At 39.9% G+C, this 27,439-nt stretch overlaps 1 protein-coding gene across 1 annotated transcript in view; it reads left to right on the top strand.

Annotated features, from left to right (window-relative positions):
• Positions 1-27,439, top strand: part of DSCAM (DS cell adhesion molecule) — a gene marked incomplete at its 5' end in the record, with an annotated part of 740,232 nt that overhangs the window by 386,135 nt on the left and 326,658 nt on the right. Inside the window, one exon of the mRNA XM_065875917.1 lies at positions 25,197-25,343. Coding sequence (XP_065731989.1) covers positions 25,197-25,343 — 147 coding nt within the window. The remainder of the gene's footprint in view (positions 1-25,196; positions 25,344-27,439) is intronic.

The raw sequence follows: 27,439 nt of genomic DNA, 5'->3' as shown, positions 1-27,439 counted from the left end.
ATCTAACTAAATTTAGCTAATTTCCAAGATTAGAATTTGTTTGGAAAGTTGGCAAAATTACAAAGAATCTCTTTTATCTAGTCCCTTGTGATATTCAGTGAAATTTTGTTACACTATTGTTTGCTGTAAAAATCCTCTTCACATATTTTTGTGAACTAGATATTTTAGAATGTGAGTTAAAATTGGTTCTTGGTATGATGTGATAGCAGTAAAGACTGAAATAAACAAAATCCCTTTAATAAGTTGAAATTTAAAATTGCAAATGTCCCCTTGATTCAGGAAGGTAACACTGTCAGTGCTATTCTGAAGCATAACGAGTTGCCCTGGAGTTGGAAGCCGTGATGAGGCACTTTTACATACATGCAGGCACCAAGACACAGCTTTCTCCCCACTAATGGCTTAGAAAGGGCTTCAGAGAGAGTCCTGGTAATCAGGGTTGACATTCTGAATTGATGGCTGATGGAGTGTAAGGGCCAAGGTACAGAGTGATTTCAGGGACTTTTAATGAGACTTGGGAAGTGATCAAGACACACAATCAATCACATGATAAATGCCAATATTCCCCCATTCCATCTATTCCCCGAGAGGGCCCCTGAGCACAATAAAAATGATAAGATAAAATAAAATAAAATCAGACACAAAGAATCCTTAGTAGAATTTTCTTTATAGAGTAAGTCTTTCATAAAATTGTTTTATTGTCCATTTTTTGTGCTCATGTGTACAAAAAGAAAACAAAACTAATAGCAAGATCTCAATATTTCTGAGTTTTTTTTTTTTTTTTAAGTTTTGTGATTTAAGAAGAAGAAAGCAAACAGAAATGCCTTGCAAAGGCAACTTTGGAATCTACACAGACATCTCTAATTTATATTATTGTATCAGTCTAATTTCAGGAGTCCTCAAATATAAACTTACAGATTGCTCTCAACCCTTCCAACCTAAAATAGAAGAAAATGTTATAATCTCTAGGTAGAAAAACTTGCTTCGTTTTAAAGCCAAAGAGGCTAAATATTTTATTTAAAAAAAATTCTGAAATAAAAATAGATCCGACCTTTGAAGGGAAAAATGTCTTGTCTTCAAGTCTGACTTTCATTAAAATAAAAATAAAAATATGTTAAAAAAAAGAATATCCCAAAATAGCCTCTTCTCAAGTTAAAAATACAGAACCACATCAAATTATTTCTGGAAGCAGCCAAAAAGGAAAAAGAGGATGAAGTTCAAATATAATATACTGCCATTTCTTATTGTAGTTGGAGTTTTCATAAAACTCTTGCAAGTCTTTTGGCATATTAAACTAACTGGACTCAGTAATACTCATATCAGCTATAATAATAAATATCCTTTGCCCCTCCCTGCCTATTTAATTATGTAAAAGTTATCTTCGTCCACCTTTCCTTTCTTTTAAATTTTCACTAGGGTCCCTTTGGGAAATAAGTAATATATATTAGAGAGCCTGGAATTCACCAATTTTTAAATCCCTCGCCTGCCTAAGACAACCTGTCTTTCAATCCTGATCCTTCCTGATGCTCCCCAATTACACACACACACAAAAACCCAAGGGTGAACTTGTGCACCTTTGCTCCTATAGTTCTGTGTTGAAAATCCTCCTCTCCCCTGTCCTTTGGGTGAAATTCATCCATTTTTCAAAACTTCAACATAAGGTAGAGAGAGGGTCTCCTACCCTCCTTCCTCTAGGGGAGAAGTGGCTTTGTCCTCTTCTGTGCTCTCTCTTCTGGAAATACTTCCCTGTGAGCAAGGGGCTTGGGTTACTCCACGTGTATCCTCACCTCCTTCTGGGTTGCCTGCTGGACCAACTTGGAAGCAAAAAGCTCCCTTCTCAGACACCTTTGTTCCAGGGCTCCGGAAGTGGTCAGAATGCTTCCAGATGCATCTGGGCAGTGCAGGTCCATGTTCTATCATGTTTTCTTCTTAACTTTGCAAAAGCCATCTTGTCTAGCATAGTGGAAAGAGGATGGCCTTAGGAGTCAGGCAAACCTGGGTTACGTGACCTTAGTGCTCAAGTCATGTGACCTTGCTGAACCTCAGACTCCTCATTCAACTCCGGAGAGCACTGGGGGATTAAATGAGGCTGTATGCAAAATGCCTGGAAAGTAGTCATCAGTGAAGATCACTGCTTTCTCTTTGTCTCCCTTCCTGTGCATAAACATTCTGAGTGGGGCAGATAGTATGGATTCACCACTGAATTTAGGCTCTAAGCAGATTGCCGTTGTGTTAAACCACTACGTTGTAGAATTTATGTCTTAACTATCCTAAAAGCTCATCAATTTAATGTCTTTCTTTAAAAATTATAGGTTTGGCCCCAGAAACTTTACTTTAGGAAGCTAATTAAGGAAATAAGTAGAAACAAAGATATATGTGAGAGTTTTATTTTATTTTAATTATAATAGTGAAATATTAGAATCACCCAGGAGTAGAGAGGTTAATTAAATTATTGTATATCCACTCAGTGGATTGTTGCACAGTACTAAAATGGTGTATTGAAACATTTTAATGACAGGAAATCATTCATGATTTAGTAACATTCATACAATGTACATTGAATCCACACATAATAAAAATATCACGTAAAATAAACTGAATGCAAAGCTGTTTAAATAGCAGTATAATATCAATTATCTTAACGCACACATATATATATGTAGAAGAACATATAGAAGTAAACACAAAAAAATGTTAATAGTGGTCAGCTCTCGGTCGCTATAGCAACCAGCCCTTCTACCTTGGTAAGGGAATTATGAGGGATTTATATTTTATTCTTTTACAGTTTACTTGTTTCTTCAGAATTTTCACACTGTGCCAAATTATATTTGTAATAAGAGTCATTTAAAAAACCTTATAAAAATGAAAATATGGATTTCTATATACTGTGATGTTTAAATTTATGCTGGTAAACATATAAATTTAATAACATTTTTCTTGAGCTAGAGTTTTCTTTGTATTTTTTCCATAAGTTCCCAAGGGCTTGGAATATGTCTTTTCATGTTTAAATTCCAGCTCACTTCTTGGTAGAAATTCATTCATTTTTCACTTTTCTTATAACTAATGTTTACTGAGTGCCGCCCTGTGCCAGATGGTACCCGCTTGGGTCCTGAAAGATCTTCGGTTGCTGAGGAGTGTATACCAGGTTCTCTGGGTGTGGCTTTCAGAAATGGGCAAGACTGGGACATCAGTGTATTCTCTCTGCTGTGTTCCTCTGACTTTGAGCTCTTCAGATTTGAGGGTCTTCTAAACCTTTCATCCAAGAAGACTCTGCTGGTCTCCATGTGCAGTTGGCATGGAGAACCACCCGCCAACGTGCACACAGTGTGCATTAAATGCAGGATTGCCTTGGACATAAGGAAACAGAGTTGAGTGATGTTCAGCCCATGAGCTCATGTTCAATTCCGTACATATTTTTCATCTCATCTCTCTTTGTACTCCTTGTTTGGGGGCTGGTAGATTTTACTATCTTCTGAATGTTTGTATTTTTAAAATATTTTTTCATTATTAAACATCGAATCGATACTATCTCAAGAACAGAAGCTTCTGGCCATGCTTATTGTATATGGGCTGACTTTGTCTTTTCACCTGCGCCTCCTTTTAAAGAACCTTGCTGAGTCATAACCATTGCTTCTGAAGTTATATTCCCTATGATGTTGCTATTCGGTCCTTTGTGGGAAGCATCTCTTTAGCTGCATATCATAGAGCTTGGCAGGAGCCAAGGGAAGAAGCTCAGGGTTCACAGTGGACCCAGAGGTTTCTCTGTCTCACATGTGGCTGCCCTTTCCCCCACTGAATCATAGATGCATCGCCCATTCTCCATCCTTGAATTTCGGGTGTTGTAAGAATTTGCAGTGTTATAAGAATTTGTGTTTTATCCTTCATTGTGACTCTGACGGATACTTACATTCATATGATTATTATTTTTTAAGTTTTATTGGGGTAATTTCTTACAAAACAGTTGCCAGTTCATGTTGTATAGGAGTATTATCTTCTAATCCACTTGTTCTATAGCTATGTAAAAATACATTTCATTTTAGGAAGGTATGCTTATAGGTGAACCTCTGATCTGGTCTTCTAAGGGTTGTTCTGTAGATGTTTGCATTTTCCAAATATTTATCAAATGTTCCTTTTTAACCCACACTAGGATAGTTAATGATTTTTAGTCTTGATAAATGTTAAAACTGTTTATCGCTTACAGGCTTTTTAAAAAATAGTAGTGTTAATAGGATTACATGTTCAAGAAGCACAGAGCACTGGTTGAGCAGGAATTCCTCTCCTTTATTCACTGTTCCAGTATGAGATTTGAGAAATGTATCGAATATTTGATGAGGATGCGTAGAATAACCACGGAGATAATGGGTGGAATCAAACAATACTTCTGAAAAGAGTGATGAAGTGAAGACTTGTACTCAGGTGATTGTTTAATATGTATTAGTTCCCACAGCCCAGACCCACTTCTCCTTTGCACACCTGCTACTCCCCTGGAGGGGGAGAACGAAGGGACTAGTCAAAATTCCTTTCATCTGAGGAGAATCCAGGGTCACATTCCAATGCCTAATATATGCAAATTGTATTAACATACTATATTCAAAATGACATTATGGATCTAACCATTCTTCACAATTTTATGATAAGGAACTTCAATAAAAGCAATGGAAAGGTATACTTCTCCCAATATTGTCTGTAAGCAAGCATTTCTTTTTTTTTTAAACATCTTTATTGGAGTATAATTGCTTTACAATGCTGTGTTAGTTTCTGCTTTATGACAAAGTGAATCAGCTATACATATACATATATCCCCATATCTCCTCCCTCGTGCATCTCCCTCCCTCCCACCCTCCCTATCCCACCCCTCTGCAAGAATTTCTTGAATGAACGTGCCTGGTGCTATGTGGGCTGCAGTGCGGGATGCCCACAGACGCCAGTTCATTCTCACACTTGCCTAGAGGAAGCTCCATAGTCCAATAAAGATGTTAAAAAAAAAAAAAAAAAGGAAAGAAAAGTGTTTGCCCCCAAAGGAAGGAAAATTAGAATGCTTTGTAGTTGTACTTTCAAATCACTTGCAGACACATTATCTCGTTTGATTAGACTTTGAGGGTTCTTTCATGTTCTCACTGATCTGTGCTGTTTGCTCATAATTTGTATTAATAACTGTGACATTCTTATCTCCAAGAGGAGGTGGGCACATTGCCTAAAACTCAGCTTCCCTCAAGATTTCTGTGTTTTGTGTTTAGGCACCCATATACTTTTAAATACGGAATTGGCTTCTTTATTTAAAGCTCATCTGAAGGGGTAAATGAACATCAATAATCCATTCTAGTACCCACGAGGTCTCCCCAGGGTGGGAGCCTCTATATATGTATGAACACCGCTTACATGGCAGTGGCTGTAGAGGTGACTAGAGCTCCATGGAGGGTGACTAGAGCTCCATGGAGGGTGTCCCAGACTCCAGTGGTTTCACGCACCGAACTCATCGGATACTAAGCGTTACATATCTTGACATCTTTTTTCATAATAAAGCTATTCTCTTAGGAAACTCTCTCTCAACCTCTCCTTCCTTGCAAAGAAGTGTAGGTGGTTTGCTCACTTTTATATTAACCTCATTCTACATGAGATGGGCAGAGGAGGAGCGGCTTTGAGAAGCTGTTGTAGTTTCGGTTGTGTCCCCCAGATGATATATGAAAGCCCTCAGCCCTGGTGATTCAGAATGTGACTTTATCTGGAAATAGATCATTACAGATATAATTAAATTAAGATGAAATAAGACTGGAGTACGGTGGCCCCTTAATTCAATATGACTGGTGTCCTTATAAGAAGAGGGAAATTTGGACACAGACACAGAGGGAACATGGCCGTGTGAAGACAAATAGAGGTTGGAGCTATGTGAACATAAGCTAAGGAATGCCCCGGGCTACCAGAAGCTGGAAGAGGCAAGGAAGGACCCCTGCCTAGAGGCTTTTGAGGAAGTATGGCCCTGCCAGCAACTTGGATTCATACTTCTGGCCTCCAGAAATGTGAGCAAAGACATTTCTGTGGTTTAAACCACCCAGTTTGTGTTTTTTTAATGTACTTTTTATGGCAGCCCTAAGAAACTAGTACAGATGCCATATTGAAAGATGAAGCCAAAGGCAAAAAACAAAACAAGTTTCACTGGCAATCAACTCTCCAAAGACCTTGCATCTTCTCACCATGAATTATTCAAGTCTTTTTTTGTGTGTGCGTACCTGTCAGTTTGAAAACCAAGATTGTCATCTCTTGGTTGGCTATTACAGATCCTTCTAAAATAGTTTCTGTCTAACAGATGACTGACAGACTCCATGTTCTCTACTTCTGTGCAGTGGAGGAAAAAAAAGAACAAACATTGAGCTTTCGACTGACTATTGAGAGTAGGCTCCCACCCCTGCTGAGAGGGTCTCAATATGAAACTGGGCAAGAGAAGTCAAAGGGAACTCGATTAAGCAAAGCTAAACTGAGACAGCATCATTCTCTCCCTCCCACGTCCAGACAACTTCCTCTCCAAGAGGTTTCCTAGGAACAGGAGGTAGAGTCACATGATGAACAGGAGACAGTCGGGGTTTATTCTCAGTGATGTGTACTAATGATCCTGGCCACACAGTCTGTCCTCCTCTGCGGCTACCTTCACTGCCCTATACCCTCCTCAGCTGCATACACGTTCTCTTCTTACTTCCATAATCTCGCAAAATCTCCGTCCTCAAGTTTTCTCTTAGACGATGAGTGAGCATTGTGATGATGTGTATGGTGGCCATTGAATAGGAAACAGTGCAGGCAGCAAAGCTGATGAATGTACGTAAAGAAGATATATCGGGGAGTACGTATCCATCCAGTGATTATAACAGGATGTACTGATATTTTCTTTCTAGAACAAGAATTAAGGGTATGCTTTGTAACTCCATTCATTAATCTAAGTCAGTTGAGTCTATGTTTCTTTAGCTAAGCTTTTCGTGGTTGGATGCTTGCCAGCTAAGTTCATATGGTTACAATGATTGGGGAATTTAACAAAGGATTTTGTAAATATATCTGGAAAGTATTAATGCTAAGAGATCTAGGATGGGGATTCAGCATCGATTTTGTATAATCTTTCATAGAATTTGTTATATACAGTGAATATGTCTGGAATGGGCCAGAAAAAAGTGATGCCCACTAATCAGATGTCTTTTTTATGACATTAGCTTTTTCGTTATGGCCCTCATTTATGCTATTTCACTTCATAAAATATTGGTTATTTTAGAAGGATATTCTCTAATTAAATTTTAATATCAAGAAATGAGAGAAAGATGGCTTCAATGCTAGACATTTATAATGACTTTATTACATCCTTGCTCATATGACAAGTTGAAGTTTTCTCAGCATGATATGAGAGTAATTTATCAGGAGATATCAAAATGAGTAAAATGTATGTTGTAGAAAACCCTTTTGTACTCTCTCTCAAGAAGAGAGCAAATTATCTTGAAACACAAGGAATTTTTATTCATCCTTTCCAAAGGAATATCCTACTTTTATTACGTACGTGTTGAATTATATTGAAGGAAAGAGTATATTTACCATGTTGTATGGGATTTCTGAATGGTGCAAGGTATTCCACTGTACACTATAGTTACTGTGAGAATCGCTTAGATAAGCCAATAGACAATGGATATGTTCCACGTGGAATTTGAAGGCAATTATTAGGTGGGAACATGTGGGGGGAAAAAACGTAGGGAATTTCTTTAAAAGCAAGATGTGCTTACTGTGTAGAGCACGGAATTCGTGCAAGCCTGCCACAGTACTTCATTTACATTGGAATGCATTCTAATAGGTCTTAACGTGGCCTTTATCCCCATGGTTTTGTGCAATGGTTCAATAAAGTAAAGACTCTAAAACCCTGTGAACTGTGAAGTGTATGGTCTGGATTTTCAAATCGTAAGGAGGTGCCCGCTAGACGAGGATCTCGGTGAAATGGAAGCTGTGGATCACTATCATCAGGGCACTCAAGAGACTGCTTTCCTTCAGGAGCAACACAGGACCTCAGAACACCCCTGCCTCGCATGACACCCCTCCCAGTGTTCTTAAACACTATTGTTGCCCAGTGCTCTAGATACACCTTATTTTTTATGTCTATAGTATTAGTCACTATAATGATGACCACTTTTTACAGTATACTTGCCTTTCCTGAAGCACATCCTTTAGTTCCAGGAAATGCCTGTTATTGGCAGACTCTCTCAGTTTTTATCAAATTCTGGCAAACTTTCTGATATTTTCCTCCAAATATCGCTTATCTGCCGTTTTTTTCTCCTCTCTCTTTCTGGAATTGTAATAAACCATATGATCTCCTCCATCCCTCCTCTAAATCTCTGTATTCTTTCGTATTTATATTTCTTTTTCCCTTTAGGCACTAATCTGGGTAGTAATTTCCTCAGATTTATTTTACCGTGTATTAATCTCCCCAACTGTGTCTAATCTAAATATTTATATCAAAGATTATGTTTTGCATTTCTGGACATTCTATTTCATTCTGTCGCTAATTTATCTGTCTCTTTTGACACCAGTCTGTTGCTCTGTCTCATTCTTGATTCAGTTTTATATTTCTGCAAACATTTCAAAAATACTTCTTGAGTAATCTATATTCAGTTACTCCATTATCTGAGGTCTAATCGTTTCTTCTGACTCTTAGGGTAAATTTTTCCCCAGTATGTTCAGTGGTTTTGGACTGGGGGCTCTGGATTTGAAAGAAGGAGTTGGGCTTCATCTGTAAACATCCTGGTGGCTCAGTCCTCCAGGGAAAATTTACCTTTGCTTCTGCCAGATGCTCTTGGAAACTGGGTCATTATATGTTAATTTCTTGGCATGAGGTTTCTTAGACCCTGCAGAAGGTAAAGCCAAACCCCAACCTGAGCAAGCTTAGTGCTATGGTTAGACATGATTTTTACCCAAAGCTCAGGCAGGAACAAGCAAGGGTGTTTGCTAAGAATTTTTTTTTTGTCCATCACTTCAGTGAGTTTGTAGTTTTCTGCAGGGGTTTCCTCAACTTGCATAGGACTGAAGTCTTCTCTTTCTTTCCTCATTTCTCCCTTGAAGAGAAATGTCCCACAGCATCCATAGCATCCGCGAGCTCTTTGCGCTAAGTGTTCACTTCCCTCTCCATTTCTAGAACCCTAAGGATTTTCCTCACTTGAGATCTCTGCTGTTCATGTAAATGTGTGTTTATTATATTTACCCAGAATTGAAGTTTCTTATACTAGGAAGTATTTCATAATAATTAACCTTTTATATCATCAGAAAAGGAAGTTGCTACAACACACACTGACTTATGACCATATTCAACTATTTGGGAAAACAGGGAAACATAAGGTTCCAAATAATAGACCATATTTTTATGACAGAAATGCCCAAAACTCAATCCAGGAAGGAATTTTATCTCAATATTCTAAAAGAAAATGCATTAGATGGTTGTATGATAAAAAAGCAATTAAAATAATAATGAATAAGAAATATATGTGGGGAAATTTGCTGGCGGTCCAGTGGTTGGGACTCCGTGCTTCCACGGCAGGGGGCACAGATTCAGTCCCTGGTCAGGGAACTAAGATCCCACATGTCATGCCGTGCGGCCAAAAAAAAAAAAAAATGTGGAATAGAGAATAATAACTGCTCCCACTTTAAACTGCAAAGTAATTTGACAGGGTACCATTGAGAAATAGAATCCTGCTAATCACTAGTTTCTATCACAGCCTAAGAAGTAAACGTAGGAATTGGTTATAGATTAATAAAGCAAAAACTGTCATTAATGAGGAAGTATTGAGGTGATGCAAATTCCACAAGAATTCACTATTTCATTTCTGAGAGCATTTTCTACACCACACATGTGTTCAGTCCTGTCCTCCAGGCCAAGCCCCTGGGCTTTGGACAGACCAGCAAGGGTGGCAGGCGGTCTCCCAACAGTGGCCAGGCGTGGGCAGCAGCTTGAATGCCCAGCCAAAGAGTCCTCAGCACCACGCCAGTCCTTCTGCTGTGGATAACACTCATTCATGTTCACAGTAAGTCTCAGAAACAGCCTTTAAAATTGCCTTCAACCAAAGTCTCAGAATCTGAAAATCTGCAGAGACTTAAGGTCCTAGATGTGTTTTCCTTTTAATTTTCTCAAGGAGGTTGCAAAACCCATTAAGAGTTGCTTTGCAATGAAAAATACTTATGTTTTATTCAAGAGTTTATTCCTTTTCAAAGGCCTTATTTCACTTATATTTGCCCGGGAGGCAGCCTGAGGCAAAATGAAATAAAAGCGCCATGGTAAGATCTACAAGGCTGTGACACCACAGCAGGTGCCTTAACGGAGCTTGGTATTGCTTTTATACAGTGATGTGCATTAACACTTATCCGGGGCACTCGTGGTGTGGTGAGGGCTAGATGCACCCTGAACTTGTTACTGCTGACAACATGGAAAGGGACTCTGCTGTTTAAGGCTCTGAGGCTGATACTGACAGCAATACCCCATCAGCCCAAAGAGGCCCCCTGCCCCAGGCTGTGAATAATTTTACTCTCTTTTTTTATACTTAGAATTATTTCATTACTTAGAATGATTCGAGTTCATTTTTCTGATGAAGATTTATCAATCTTTTAAATGCATATTATGTTTCTGAAGGAAAGACAAAGCTGCAGTTAGGAGGAAGAGGCATTGCAAAAGCAGCAGCCTGCACTCTAACCCAGTCTTCAGCAGTCTCATGAACACCAGTAACCCAGCCAGAACAGTGACCAAGGTGTGCCAAACCAGGCCGCCAAGAAGTGCATTGCACTGCAGAGGATCCAGGAAAACTGAAAACACAAAACATCTTACCCCAGTAATTACGTATCTAGGTAGACATGTTAGTGAGACTCTCACACGTGTGCTAAGGAAAACTTGTCAAAGTTTGGGAAAACTTTTTTGGTAATAGTGGACTATTGACATCAATCTTAAAGTCCATCAGTAATGGAATGAATGGATTCATTCCTTCATTTGACAGATATTTAATGAATACCTGCTATGTACGTGTCTTGCACTGTTCTGGGTGCTAAGGATACAGCAATGAAAAAAAACAGAAAAACTCATACCTTGATGAAGCGCCATTGCAGTGGTTAGCCTGAGATATATTTACACAATATGACACTATATTTCCATTAGAAAGAATGGACTAGATTTCTCTATAACAACATGGAGAGAGCTTAAGAACACATATGTTAGGTGGGAAAAGCAAGTTTTTCCATAATAAATAGTAAGCCATTTATGTAAATTTGAAAAAACAAAGACAACACAGAACCATATGGATGCATATATGTGTGTGTGATAGAATAAAAACTGTAAACTGGGAATATATACACTTAATTCCTGGTAACAGTGGCTTGTTAGGAGAAAAAGGAGAGGGGACAAAGCAAAGAGAGGCATTTACCTTTCTCTGTAGAGTTCTTTCATTAAAATAAAAAATAACAGTGTTAACAACGATCAATTCTGTGTGTTGGTTACACAGATTAGTATTTTATGTCTGTGTAAGTGGTTTATGCTTTTTCAATTAAATGAAATATGGAAGGAGGAGGAGGGACAGAGGAAGAAGAGGACCGGTGAGGACGAGATGGAAGAAAATAAATCATTATGAGGCCAGAACTTCCTCTAAAGGACTGGTTCCTGAGGAACCCGAGAGATCCCTGGTTGCAAGGCTGAGTGGATCCCCCCAGAATCTCTCTGCCTTGGGTTCCTGCTGCCTGGACGGCTTCCCCCGTCAGTCATCTGTCTTGCTGTCCAGTTTGGGCACCGTCTTTCACATCTTCCTGTTCTGTACTCAGCAGCATCCCCGACTCAGCCACCACTGCTTGACCTCTGCTTCTCTGGGGTTTACCTGTGGCCTCACAATCTGAAACTCATCTGCACTATCCTGGCAGCAACCCCTGACCCCCTGGGACCCCTGTTTTACCTTCAGGATTTCAGGGTGTCACACACACAGCCCCTCCACCGAGGACCTTTCCTCTGCTCCCCAGCTGCCCCGTGGCTTGCAGCCTGGCCTTCTGTGAGCCCAGATCTCTCTGTACCAACATAAAGAGATGGTGCAGCCGATGATTTGCCAGCTTCTTGTCCCCTGGTCATGCTGAGCATTTTCATCGTTCCTTCCGTTATAACCACCCATGGCTACCCCTTTCTTCAAGGAACAAGGTGTGACTCACCTCTTCTTGGAAGCATCACAAATACAGTGTCTCAAACGGTGGTCATTCATGAACCACCTTTGGGATTTCTGCCATCACTGAATACCACCCACACTATTATCTATTTTGGTCCTTTACATGGCTCATGTTTTCTTAAAGCGACGTAATTATAAATTCTGGCCAGACGCAAGTGCCTTCCAAAGGCACTAAGCCAGTGGTTTACTTTTCCTGTGTTATAAAGAAAAGAAAAAGGAGATCGACAAGTGTTGGAGAGATGTCAAGATAAATTATTGCCACAAAAAAGTACTTAGAATCTTAGTGGAGGAGAGCTGGATGCACGTAGCCGGTGGGCAGATAAGTGGGACCCTCTGAGTCTTTCCCTTTGAAGGAATCAGAGGAATTGAGGAGACGTGTGCAGGGAACAAATTCTCTGGATGTGCTGTCATGGCATTTCTCTGGCGAATGTCATCAGCCTGCTTACCAATAGCAATTCCTGCCCCACCCTAATCGATTATAGATATATTATTTTTCAGTCTTTGTTGACCTCAACACTTATGTATATCCTGCTGACACTATCTGTCCTGCTTTGTGTGGTTTGTACTTTTATTTTATGGTGTTTTTTTCCCCTGTAGCTAGAAATTAGCTTTTAGTGATGGAGTTACCTTCAACCCCATTACCAGCTCTGCATATCATGGACAATTGCTATATGACTGTATTGATAACGTTTTGTCGCGAAAGATACTGCTAGACAATGGATTTCATGATCAGCGAGATCTGGGGAAGACTTTTAGGAAATGGAGATGCTCTTACAGCAGAAAGCTCTGGGATACGGAAGCTGGCGTGAGAATTTCTACCCTATCTCATTGGGTCAGGCCATTTAAAACCAAGAGGTTCTGAGATTGGGGTGACAACAGGGGCTGGATATAATAACATGACTTCTACCATGGGGTGGTTTTCTAAGTATATGCTTGCATACAGATTTGTGCTAATGACTCAGTAAACTCATCATAATCCCTTTAGACATCTTCATGTATCATCAGAAAACAGACATAATCCCAGACCTTCACATGATATGGCTTGAAAAAGAAATCAGCTGCTTTGTCTGCCACTGTAGCTATAAATGCAGCCATGCCTGTGACCTCAGGGACTTGTCAGTCTGCGTGCTTGAAGGGAAGCCTTTAAGAATCTCAAGTATATAAGGACTGTTAGACTTGCGTGGACATGGGAAGCCTGGTCAAAAAATAGACAGATCTTCAGGACGCTGAGCAGTGCTCTTCAAACATGTTTTACTCTGACTCGCCATAAGAAATACAGAGTAAAAAAAATACATTTTATATCGAGATCCAGTATGCACATACATATACATAAACAAGTACGTGCACATCTACGTATACAAACACACACACGATCCTGTATGGGCACATAGGAACTAAAACAAAGCCTTCATAAAATACTGACCCCTACTATTTGCGATGCACACTGAATCGTTCTATCTTCTCTATTTTATTTTTTTTTAAATAAAGTTACAGTCCATGAAATTGATTTCACAATCCATTAATAGGTCACTACCCACCATGTGAAAAACCATTACCCCCCAATATTTAGGTGGCCCCGAAGTAGTGTCTATTTTTATCCTTAAGACTTCCTGTGTTTCTACTTTCTTTCCTATAACCGTATGTCGTCTGTGTCAGGCAGACTAACTTTATGGTCAATAGTCACTGTGTTTCACCAATAAGTCCAGGGTCTTCCATTCCATTTGGGTCCCTAACATAATAAACAGAAAAAGCACACTCATTTGGGATTGATGTGCCGTGCTTTGCTCTTCCTTCTTTGTCTTTTTTCTGTTTGAACATGTTGCTTTTCCATCAGCACACAGCCTGGACTAGAATAGATGGTCAACATGAAATACACAGATGCTTCCAGCCTCAAAATCAGAAAGCTCTTGGGACAGGAAACAAGGTGGATGCACCGCTTCTAAATATTAGTTAACCTGATACAACAAGCAGGCGGAATGATGTCCTTTTCCTTATCTTCCCTACATCTATAAGGGGCCACTTTTAATCCTAGAAGTCCAAACTGTGTCACCCAGGGACACCAGTGCCACACCCAAGGCTCCTCCTTCCCAGCCAAGACTCTCTTCTCCATGTATTCAACTCCTCCTCAAAACACGAGAGTCACCTTTGACCCCGGCCCATTTCTTCCTCCTGCAGCATCCAGGCCAGTTCTATGTCCTGTCAGCTCTATTTTCAAAATGCATCTTATTTCAGTTCCCTGAACATGCCATCGTTTTTCCCACCTCAGGACTTTTGCACATTCTCTTTTTCGGTCCTCAGCCCCCCTCTTGCCATCTACTGTGTCTCATTTGAAACGCACCCTGCACAGACCTCTCAGACCCACCGTCTAAACAGCAATTCTCTATCTAGATTCAACCTTTTTGTCTTAATGCTCTCAAGAGTGCTTTTCACATTATGTAATTGTTTTTGTCTGTTTACTTATTTTGTCTGTCTCCCCAACGGAAATACTTGCTCCTAGAGGTCAGGGGCCAAAACTGTTTTGTTCATCTTATAAATGAATAAATACAACTCAAGTTTTTATAAGATCTTTGGCTCTTAAAAAAAATCCTTACATAATTCCTTCAAAAAAAATCTATTCTTTCCAACGATTTATTCTTTTAAAGGAATAGGAATCTAATTAGAGGAAAGATTGATGACAGACTCGAATATCTGCTCAAGAGCACTGATCTGATCATTAACAGCCTAAATGGGGTAATTAGGTATACAGTCGGATTGCAGCACGCAGGCTTAAATTAGAAGTGTGTAATTGAGCCTCATTTCACTGCAGGAGAATCTCACTGAGAGAATGTTATTTACATAAGAAAAATGTCTTGGTGAGATTACTTTGGGAGAACTTAGACATATATCTGTCAGATCACTCCTTACTTACCAAGTCCAGCCCAGGGATGCTGGCTTACTCCTCACATCCCGTGTGTGGAGGGAACCTCAATCTTTCCAGCCACGTGGGCTTCCAGGAGGCTCAAGGTCCAAGTTGGGCTTCCCGATTTTCTTTTTTTTTGTTTAACTTTTCATTTTATATTGGAGTATAGTTGACTAACAATGTTGTGTTAGTTTCAGGTATACAGCAAAGTGATTCAGTTATACATATACATGTAACTATTCTCTTTCAAATTCTTTTTCCAATTAAGTTGTTAAAGAATATGGAGCAGAGTTCCCTGTGCTATATAGTAGGTCCTTGTTGGTTATCTATTTTAAATACAGCAGCGTGTACATGTCAATCCCAAACTCTCTGACTATCCCTCCCCCCAACCCTTCTCCCCTGGTAACCATAAATTCGTTCTGTAAGTCTGTGAGTCTGTTTCTGTCTTGTAACTAAGTTCATTTGTATCATTTTTTTAGATCCTGCATGTGAGTGATATCATGCAATATTTCTCTTTCTCTTGATACTTTCATATCTTGATGTGTTGACACTTACATAAACATAGCAGGCCCTAACAGTACGATGCCTTAGTGTACAGAGCCTGTTTTGGGGAAAAATTCAAAGTATGCATGTCATCAGGCATTTAATTCAGCATTTGCAGGGTGAGGGGAAACAGCAGGTAAGTTAGGCAAACCCAGGGATCGCCTTGTCTTCGAAGATGTTGCCGTCACTTGGGGGAGGCTAACACATACATGACCAATTAGACTGAATGCGATTAGGTGTGAAGTCGTGTGTCACACAGTAGTTCAGGAAGGTCAGGAGGTCCTCTATATAGTGGAGTAGACTTTGGGGTTAGGTGTCTGGAGTGGGAGGGTTACAAAGACCAGGAAAAGTATGGAAAGCCTCCCCTTCTACCTTTATGCATGGGCATATGTGATCAGGCTGAAAACCAAACAACACAGAAGACCATCTTTTGACACATTTACTCTCAACATAAATACTATCTAGGTTTCTCTCCTTCCCCTCTGCCGTGATGCTCACATGAGTTTGGTCTACACCTGCTGCATCCTGTCTCTAAGCTCACCACCAACTGATACCTTCTTCAAAATAACTTTCAACTGCACAAGTAGGACACTAAGAGAGTCTTCTTTTAAGATGTTCAAAGACTTGATACTATGAAATAAAACATAAATCCCCCCTTCCCTTCTCCTAATCCAGTCATGACCTCAGGAGTGAAGCAACTACAGTTAACATTTTGGTGGATATCTTTTCACTTACATACACAAATTTACTACCCCCCAACACAAACACACATTCATTGTCTTTTGTACATAACATTATATAATGTTCTGTAATTACTCTATGTTAGGTCTTGGAGATCTTTCTATGGATTATACATAGATTTACCTTACTGTCTTTTAAATGGTGCATAGTATGGATGTACCCTCATGCGTTAATCTATTTGCCCTTGATTGGCATTTAGGTTTGTTTTCCATTTTTCATTTTTTAAACAATGCCGCAGTGTACATTTTGGGTGTACACTGATGTGTGCACATGTATGAGTGTCCCCTAGGATAGAGTCTTTGAAGAGGACAAGCTGGATCAGAATATATGCAATTCTTACATTTTAAGTGTGCTAGCAGATTGCCCACCAGAAAGCAAAAGCCCTCACCAATTTGCACTCCTACCAGTGGGTGTTCATTTCCCCACACTCTTGTCAAGACTACATATTATCAAATATTTTATTTTTTTTCTAATTTCCTGGGTGAAACATAGCACCTTGTTTTAATCTGCACTGATTTGGTAAGGTTCTATGTAAATTCTGATCCTGAATTAGTTAAAATATAATTTCATTTGTGGAAAACTTGATGTTTTTACAATTTCACGTTGTCTAATCCTGGAATTTGATACACCTCCCCACATTTACCCAGGTCTCCCCTTATCCTCTTTGGTAATGACTTGTCGTGCTCTTTAAGTTCATCTTCTAGAGTACTAGCTGTTCGTAGCTAGAGATTTAATATTTTTGCTGATCTAGCAAGGTGGATAGTTTACCATTATATTCTATTGAAGATTACAGCTATTCTAAAGTGCTTTTCTCTAGCGGGAACTTACATAGACATTCTTATTTAATATCACAATATTTCCAGGAGGGTAATATTGCCCCATTGTACAGATAAGGAAACTGAGGCTCTGTTGGGCTACATTTGTATTCTCAGTTATCCTGATAGGAAGACACAGAACTGAGATGTCTGCATTATCCTTTCCAGAAGTGCTCTCCTACCCCCGCCCACCACTCCATGCCTCCTGGGTCTCCGTCCTCCTCTCTTGCTGTCTTTTGCTGACCTTCTTCCCTTACTGCCCTCCCCGAGGGCTCCTGGGCATCAGTTCTCATAAAGGGCTCTTCGACATGCCTAACATGGTTCCCAGAGCTCTGTCTCCAACTCCATTGTATCATCCATGCCAAGTCACCCAGCATGTCCAGGACTGAACTCCTGTCTTCCCTGAGAAAGAGACAGCCTCACCCAACTTCTATACTCTGTCCCTGCTACCGCAGTCCCGTCAGTCCTCAGACTCAGCACTTGCTGTGATCCTCTCCCCAACCAAGTTCTGTTGATCCTTTGTTTAAATACATTTCTGTGCAAGTCACTTCTGTTCCCCTACAGCTGTTCCTGCACTCAGCCCAGGCCTTCCTGCTTATGCTCCAGCCGTGACCAGGTCAGGGAGTGCAGTGGGTGGGGGTGTGACCTTCCAGCCCCATCATCAGGGTGTTGTGCTTGCTGGGATGCTTCTAATTCTGTGAGCACAGGCAGTCACTTCACCTTGGTCCTCACTTTTCTCATCTGTAAAAATGGGACTAATAACAGTACCTGCCTTCCTGGGTCATTGCAAGAACTAAATGGGTCAAAACATATAACATTTAGTGCAACGGTGGCTCACTGAACACAGAAGACCTACTGGCTCTGATGAGGTTAGGATTCATAGCCAGATGTCTCTGTGTCCGCATTTCCCCTTTCTTTAAGGACAACCATTCCACAGGGTTAGGGCCCACCCTACTCCAGGATGACTCCTTCTTAACTAATGACATCTGCAGTGACCCTGTTTCCAACTAAGGTCACATTCTGATGTCCTGAGGGTTAGGACTCAACTGGTGAATTTTGGAGGGAACACAATTCAACCCATAACAACTGGTTAGATGTCTTACCTTAAGGGCCTACTCCTTTCTCTTTCGTATATGAGGCTTTCAATGTAATTTTGTTAAACCATAATTTTTTGTCAGACCACTCAATTGCTCGAGAAATATCTGTAGTTCCTTCATGCCTGCATCTAGTTATGGCCTGGCACCCACCCATCACATCACAGAAGAGACACAACTCAGAGCCACTGGAATGAGTTGAATTCCATTCCAATCTACATCTGAATTAAGATGTATAGCTAACTTTAAAGTTATCATAGATTATATATGTACATATATATGTATTATATATATATATTTTTTCTTCTATTTCTACTTGTTTTAGTTAATGCTAATTTAACTTTCAAAATAAAGAAATATAAGCTATTCATGCAGAGACTCATCTCATTTCTAGAACTATATACTTAGAACTTGGATCTTGTGCTTGTGTTTCTCTCAGAAACTGATATGAAAACTGCTCCGGAGAAAGCTCTATTTCGTTACACAGCATAGATGTCAATTGCAGGTGGCAGGCACAGCTGATAGAAGTTTCATTGTGTTGTGCTACCATTTGGCATCTTATTAGAAGAACCATCTGTTCTTTTAATTACTATTAACTCAGTTGGGATTGCAATAGCAAAAAAAACCCTAAGATATATTTCTGACTAAATGAAAAATCAAACATGCTTTTAAAATCTTCCTGAAAATAATATTGTCTCTATTGAAGATCTAACAGCCTGGCTGTACAGGAAAAAGCCAGAGAGCATTATGAAAGAATAATTAACATCCAAATCTGCAAATATGCTCATTTTCATATAAGAATACATTACAGTCATTCCTAGGGGGGGAAATACTCTTTCTATGTATTATACATAAGGAAGTTTCATGTTGAAATCTAAAAAGAGGATTTTTTCTTTCTTTTTACCAGACTTAAGAAGAGACATTTTGTATATAAATAATGATAGATGGATTTCATCCACCCATCTCTTGAACAAATATTTTCAGGAAGCACAGCCAAGCACTGCTCTGTGTTACGGAGATGAAAAGTGGTTCAGGTCAATTCAAGTTTCTGCTGTTCTGGTTAGAGAATAGAAATGTTAAAGCAATCTCCAACACACCTGAGATGACTCCACGTAGACATAATACAGTCAAGAGCTCTGAGCATGACCGTGGATGTGGTTCATGTTGACATTGCTGGAAAGTGGCTTTAGAAACTGAGGCCAGAATGAAGGGAAGGAGCCAGCCAGGTAGAGGTCTGGGCTCAGGGCCCTTCAGGTGGAGCAATTAGGAGAAGAGCAGTGTGGCCGGGGCAGAGAGGAAGAGGGAGAGAGTGCATGAATGATAGGGCCAGACCTAGACCTAAACCGTTGAGCTACCATGAATAGCTGGGTCTAGCGGGACTCCATCAAGACACGGGACTGTCTGCATGGAGGTTGGGTGGCAAATGGGCTGAAGGAACAGGAGTGGAGACAGTTTGTTGAAAGACTGGGATCCTTAGACCTTGGTGGTGTGCAGAGAGGGAAGTGGATCGTTCAGGATGTATTTTAGAAATAGGAACAGAAGGTCATTCTGGTGGATGATATATGAGGGGTGAAGAATGATTAATTTTGAAAACTTCAGAATGTGTATCTTACGTTCAGATACTGGCAAACATGCCAGGGGATGTTATTATTCAAATAATATCATTATGATGATAGAGGAGGTCTCTGAGTTTCCATCTACTCCAGATCTATCTATCTACCTACCTATCATCTATCATCTTTCTATCTATCTACTCTTTATCTATCTATCTATCTACCTACCTATCATCTATCTATCTACTCTTTATCTATCTATCTATCTACCTATTATCTATCTATCTATCTATCTAGTTTCTATCTAATCCCTTTCTACTGCAGAAAGGATTTCTGAAGACAGTGTCCGCATAGCCTCCTCCCCCAAGAGCCCCACAGAAAGGGCATGTAAAGGCCCTCTCTGGGCCTCATTTATATCTTTCTACCCCTGTTAGTGCTCTGTTGTGTGACACTGGCCCAGAGAGGGTAGGGAAATATTTTGCCTGCAGTGACACAGCTCCAAGTGGCAGAATTCTGATGTCAAACTCACCATTGTCATTTCCAATTTGGTGCTTTTTCTAACACATGAGGTTGCTTCACATCAGGAAGCACATCCATGAAGAGTTAGAAGTGAGCCCTACTATGTAAGTGAACATGGGCTCAGGCAGGCCCGATAGCCTTGGGCAGTACTAGGTACACCTGTTGACTGGCTTTTCTTAGCAGGTCAGCTGAGTAACACACATGACATTTACTTCCAAAACTACCATTTTAATGCATGGCTATCTGTTAGAGGGCCTCTATGCATTAACCTCATCTCCAACAGTAGAGCAAAGAGGATGTGACTCATCCTCTCTTTTTCATAGATGAACAATCCAAAGGTTAAAGAGGTTGAATGTCTCATCGGGGGTCACACATAGTGGCATTGATGGGTTTGGAATTCATATCCATTGGATTCCCAAACTCAGATTTTTTTTTTCTTCCACAATGAGGAATCTCTCCAGGTGGGTGAGCTTGTTACACTTGGTACCAGGGAAAGAGCTTTTAACTTGATACTTTATAAGAACAGGAAAAAAAAATAGCAGAGTAGATTGAGCAAGCAGGTTAATAAAGGGAACATATACAGCTAATTATTTGTATCAGAGTAATACACAAGGATGAGTACAGGTTTGGTGATAAATATCAATTTTTCCTCCCTCGGTAATGGTGTTTCCCTTCATCCGGATGAAGATAAACCTCTTCCCAGATTATAATCCAGCCTTTTCCCTCCCATCCTGTTTTCCTACCTGATGCCATGTCTCTAACCCTGAGACTCAAAGCTGTTTAGATTGTAAGCTCCCTGAAGACAGAGGCTGTGTCTCATTCCTTTTTGGGTTCTCAGAGCCCAGGACAGTGCTGGCCCAGTGAATTGATGTACCTCTCAGCTCTGGTTTCCTGTTCACCCAGAACACATGGCACCTCCTAGAATCAGCTCCCACATGCTCCCTTCAGGAGGACACGCATGCCTGCTGTCTGCAGTTGACTACTCATAGTTTGGCAAAATGGATTTCTAGAACTGTTGCTATTTCTCTGCCTCTGACGCTGGTCAGAAACCCAAAAGGCATTGTGCCTGAGCCTCAGGACCTGCCATGCTCTATGTGTTCACCGCTCAGCACCATGACAGGAGGAATGTGGCTGTAGGGCTTCTACCCTGAGTGTTCTACAACATTCCGAATCATGCAGATGCCCCATTTTCTTTGGTAGTTTTATGTTTCTAGATAGAAGTATCCCACTAGTCCCTGTGTTGAGCTTAGCCAGGCTGGCTGAACTGGTACCAAGCTGTGGGTTTACTTCAGTGGCATTAACATACCAGCTCATGTCGACGAACATTGGAGAACCACACCAGCAGTCACTTGATACCCATTCACTCTTAGTTTATGCAAACTTCTAACAGCTTTGGTATGTCTAGTTTCTACCTCTCAGCATACCGAAGGCATCACATTGGGTATGTGTCCACAGGGATACTGACAGCAGAGAGAAGTAACAGCTAATAGCCTGGTAGTAATGGGGGGAACAGATATACTATTAAAGGAAGAAGCAGGGGCTTGAGTTCCTGGACCATTTAGTGCATGTTGAGAAGCCAAGGTAGCTTCTGAGACATCTCTCTAATAACTGAGCAACATGGCTCAATAATCAACACCCACAATGATGACCCTGAATCCAGAAATCACTCACTATTGTTAACTGACTGATTTGCCATGTGTTTAACGTGACAAAATGTATCTACTGCATTTTAGTAATGTTTCCACCTTAAGTGATGATAGTTTTCCAAGGGAAAGAAAGTTACCTATAGAATTTTGACTTTGCACAGTTGTATATTACCAGACACTTCTGAGTAGTAAAGGGTGTATGTGTATATGTCTGTGTGTGTGCGTGTGCATATGTGTGTGTGTGAGAGAGAAAGAGACAGTTTGGGTGTGTGTGCCGTTTATTGCTATTAATATTTTGTATTTTAATATTTGCCTATTTTAACAGAAGCACATTCTTCAATTTCATTTAAGGCTGTGAACAAACCCATTTATTCCATATGATACAAAACCCTCTGGTGAAGTAAGACAGGAAGCAGGGTGCAGTGGCAAGCAAGGGGGTGGATGAGAAGCTTCCTTGTCCCTGTGAAGCCTGGCGTTCTAGCGGCTGTGCTGTCCCTCACTGTCCTGAGGGTTCCACGTGTCTTGGGAGTTCAGACTGAACCTTGGGTCTTTGCAGCCCTGTCCTAATCAAAGGCTTCTATTCATCCTTATTTTAAATTTTAAAATACCGATCATTTGGGGGGATGTGTTTTAACGAGAAATAAAGGGTTAGACAGAGATGGTTCAAATTAGCCCAGGAATTCAGTCACCTCCTTCTCTCTTTCCTGTGAATATTTCAGAAAATGTTTCAGACAGGGTTCCTGTTTTTCTAAAACAACATGTCTTAAGAGAGTTTTATTTAGCATGCTAAGTGGGTAAAAAGAAGTCAGATATTCTCGGAGCAAAGTGAGTGATCAAATTAAATGTGCCTGGAGACCAGAGCCCTCTCAGGAATCAGTGGAGTAATGAGTGCAGGCTGCTGCTGCAACCCTGAGCATCTCTCAGAGCTCTGAGCAGCCGTGCACACGATGCTTTTCCTTACATTGAGCCACTGCCGATGGCCTGTCAATTCCAATGAAAAGACTCTGTGTTAGAGAGGGGACAGGAGTTAATGCAGTATCTTCTTCATCCCTCTTTTCTGTCTATCATTCTGTACTTTAAAGGAACTGGTTATGAAAGCATTATGTAAGTATGCAAAATATACTGAAAGAAAAAAATGTTTCAATTATACACATTATATACTGGTAGGATGCTTGGCATGTGATGAAATATGACAAGTGGTATTTTTAGTTGCTTTTTTTAGGGGAAAGATAATGCAAAAATATCTAGAATATACACCATTTGCTTTTTCAGCTATTCTAATATTTAGCATATTTATAGCATGTTTTAAAATAAGTAACTAATGCAGTTGTTTAAAAAGTAAATTTATTACTTAAAGATATTTTATCCTCCTTTAGTAGTTAGTTGGTGTTCTTTTGGAAAACTTATGCTAGATCAGTAGTTGTTTTATCATTTTTTTCGTGTTCATGTCCATGGAATTGCTTTCATATTGCATAAGAAGTAATAAGCCATTTTTATTTTTTTAAGATTTTTTAAAATTATTTTTATTTATTTAAAAATAAAATGTGCTGGGTCTCGTTGCTGTGTGCAGGTTTTCTCTAGTTGTGGCAAGCAGGGGCTACTCTTCCTTGCGATGCACGGGCTTCTCACTGTGGTGGCTTCTCTTGTCATGGAGCACAGACTCCAGGTGCACGGGCTTCAGTAGTTGCAGTATGCAGGCTCAGTAGTTGTAGCTCATGGGCTTAGTTGCTCCGTGGCATGTGGGATCTTCCTGGGCTAGGGCTCGAACCCCTGTCCCCTGCATTGGCAGGTGGATTCTTAACCACTGTGCTACCAAGGAAGCCCATATTAAAAAAAAAAAAAATTAACGTCTTTATTGGAGTATAGTTGCTTTACAATGTTGTGTTAGTTTCTGCTGTATAACAAAGTGAATCAGCTGTATGTATACATATATCCCCATGGCCCCTCCCTCTTGCGTCTCCCTCCCACCCTCCATATCCCACCCCTATGAATAAAATATAAGAAATAACCAAGTGTTGGCTCAAGTTGAATATTTGAGACCTAAAATTAATGAAGTCAAGACTCCTGGCAAATTCTGATTAAAATAAACCCAAGGCAGTTTCAAATGAACCTAAGGAAAACAGTTTAAAAGAAGGTGAATATTTGGCATTTTAGTCCTTCCCTAAGGAGACAAAACCACATTATCTTTTAAGTAGAATTGCATCAGACACAGAAATATTCCATAAGAAAGACTCTAACAGTGGTAGAAAGCATTTTGAGTCACTACCATGTAGGTGCAACAACTCACCTTGAGATTTACTCCTTAGCTTTTATTTGGTGTATCATCAAATTATAATTGAGCAGTGAAGAATTGTCTTTAGATATTTACATTTTCAAAGGAAAAAATCATCTTTATTCTTCTTCAAGCAGCACTGATGCTTGATCTCTTAATGTTAGCCATTTCTGTACAAATAGAGTTGTAGAGGTGAAAATCACAGGTCACGGAGAACACATTTTGTCCTGTGCTGATTCGAAGGAGGCAGAGCTGGGTATGGCTTTTTTCTCCCTGAGATGAAGGTGTTATTGTCAATAATTTGAGTAGTAATTAGGAAATAGCAGTGTTCTCTAAAACACTGAATATATGAGGAACTGACCTTTGTCTTAGAATATAGAAGTAAGTGTTGGTTATTATTGAGGAAATAAGACAGTCTTTCCTGGGAAGATTGTGGAATGTATTATTGCTCTATAGTCTAACACTTTTGTGTGTTTATTGAAATATTTCAAACTGAGGCAAAAGTTTATGTTTACATGAGGTAGAAATGTACAAAAGAAAGTTAATACTCCTTTAACATGTCACATTCAAGAGAAAAGTGATGATCAAAGAAAATATGCTAAATTAGCTACATGCTAATTATATGCCTACTTTGTTGCTGTTAAATAAATACATGACCTAAATAATTAATTCATGAGAGTAGGCTTTACAAGTATATATTTATTGGGTAGCATACTTACTAAAACCTCTTAATTTAGGATAGTTGAAGAATTAATATATATCTCAAGCCCTTAAAGTAACACACACATACAAACACACACCTTTTATTTTCCTTCACATGAGTTTCCTTCAGGTGAAGAAAAACTATTCAGTGACTTTGTTTACATGACTCGGTTGCTTCTGTTGTGTTTTAATGGGGTAATCATTTTCTTTGATTTCAGGATCTAGATTTCTCATCACATCCACGGGAGCCTTGTATATTAAAGATGTACAGAATGAAGATGGATTGTATAACTACCGCTGTATCACACGGCACAGATACACCGGGGAGACAAGGCAGAGTAACAGCGCTAGACTTTTTGTATCAGGTAAAAATTCATCAACACTGTGTTTTCTATCTGTCTCTGTCTTCCTTTGTTAGTGCTCTGGGATGACTCAACCAAAATTGTGGAATTCATGAACGACTTCATTTTTTTTCCCCAAAATATTTTAGCAATTAAAGGGTTTTTTTTAATATAAATTTACTTCTTTATTTTTGGGTGTGTTGGGTCTTCGTTTCGTGCAAGGGCTTTCTCTAGTTGCGGGGAGCAGGGGCCACTCTTCATCGTGGTGCACGGGCCTCTCACTACCGCGGCCTCTCTTGTTGCGGAGCACAGGCTCCAGACGCGCAGGCTTAGTAGTTGTGGCTCACGGGCTTAGTTGCTCCGCGGCATGTGGGATCCTCCCAGACCAGAGCTCGAACCCGGGTCCCCTGCATTGGCAGGCGGATTCTCAACCACTGCGCCACCAGGGAAGCCCAGCAATTTAAGATTTTTTAAACCAATACCAATACAGTACAATGCAAATATGGATATTTCAAGTGAAATAATTTCACCTTTTATAAAGCTCCAAATTCCTGTGACCCAATAAGATTTCTGTTTTGCTGAAAATGCCTCCTTGCCCTGTTATTTGTATGTTATGTCATTGGCAATACCAACCAGCACCATGATGCCTCCTACCCTGCATAGATCTGGGGGAGCAGGGCAAGGTCCTATAGAACAGGGATCCCCAGCCCCTGTTAGGAACCGGGCCGCACAGCAGGAGGTGAGCGGTGGGCGAGTGAGTGAAGCTTCATCTGTATTTACAGCTGCTCCCCATTGCTCATGTTATCGCCTGAGTTCTGCCTCCTGTCTTCATTATGGTGAGTTGTATAATTATTTCATTATATATTATAATGGAATAATCATAGAAATAAAGTGCTCTATAAATGTAATGCGCTTGAGTCATCCCTAAACCATCCCCCCCCCGACCCCTGCCGATCCGTGGAAAAATTGTCTTCCATGAAACCGGTCCCTGGTGCCAACTTGTTCCCTGTATCATGTCTAACAATAGTGGGGAAATTATCCACGTCTGAAGTTAAATAAATAATCACACTCTCTTAACTCCCAGGATTATTCTTGAGTGAAGAAAACCCCAAAGTAAGTTTATTCCACTGTGATAAGTATGTCTGTTTTGTGCCTTTTTTAATGGGATTTATGCTTTGAGAAAATATTGACCTTTTGAAGAATCTTTATAGTTGGCTTGCTATTGGCCCATCTGTCAAACAAATCAGCAATCCCTTCACACGGGGACGCATTAGCACTTCATGCAGCAGTTTAAAGCGTGAAATGACCATCTTGGTATTAAAAATCAAGTGCAAAATATCTGACCTTCGCCCTTATAGCTTTAGAGTGTAAAATCGATCCATGCAGTGAATATCTATTTTATTTGTCATGATGTTTTGTGCGGGAGACGTGACGGGAAGTTTTTAAACGTTGGGGAAATTAAAACAATATCACCTGAACACCCACTTACTGCCCTTGATAATGTTCTATCTGGATTCCTCTTCCCTATTCACATCCTTAAAATAGCCAAAGCCCACCTGTCTTTTCAGGTGTAGAACAAACGTAAGTCATAATTCATTGATTTTTTCCTCTGAACTTGAATATACTTTTTTTTAACCTCTTCTTTTTCATGTCAATTGATACTTTATACCTTGTATTATAGTTATGTCTTGTTGCCTCTTTTAAGGGCAAGAATAATCATTACAGTAAAAATATGCTCACTTTTTTCAAAAATGTAGAGAAAATGAATTAGAAAATGAATGGCATCTGTCATCTATTCCATGGTAGCTTTAATGACAACACAATCGTCTACATGTTCAGAATCTCTTAGGAAAGGTCTTGTTTGCATTGAAGAGGAACTTCTTTATGACATTATTGAGTTAAGAAAGGAGCAGTCTCTGGGGGTGGCATGGATCTGTGTATGAGATTGAGCTTAGCAAAAGAAGCAAATAAACATTTCTCCATCGAAAGAACGTGAATTAAGTGATGATAATCTGGGAGCCCATTTTCCTCTAAAGAGAAACCTAAAAAGAGAGAAAGCCTGAAAAGGTAACCTTGTTTATCTCTACTCTAAATCAGTAAGTACTGATTTTCAAATTTAA

The sequence above is a fragment of the Phocoena phocoena genome, chromosome 4 (assembly GCF_963924675.1).
Source record: "Phocoena phocoena chromosome 4, mPhoPho1.1, whole genome shotgun sequence".
In the NCBI taxonomy this organism is placed as follows: Eukaryota; Metazoa; Chordata; class Mammalia; order Artiodactyla; family Phocoenidae; genus Phocoena; species Phocoena phocoena.
The sequence above is the reverse complement of the archived record's forward strand: the minus strand, read 5'-3'. Positions and strand labels throughout refer to the sequence as shown.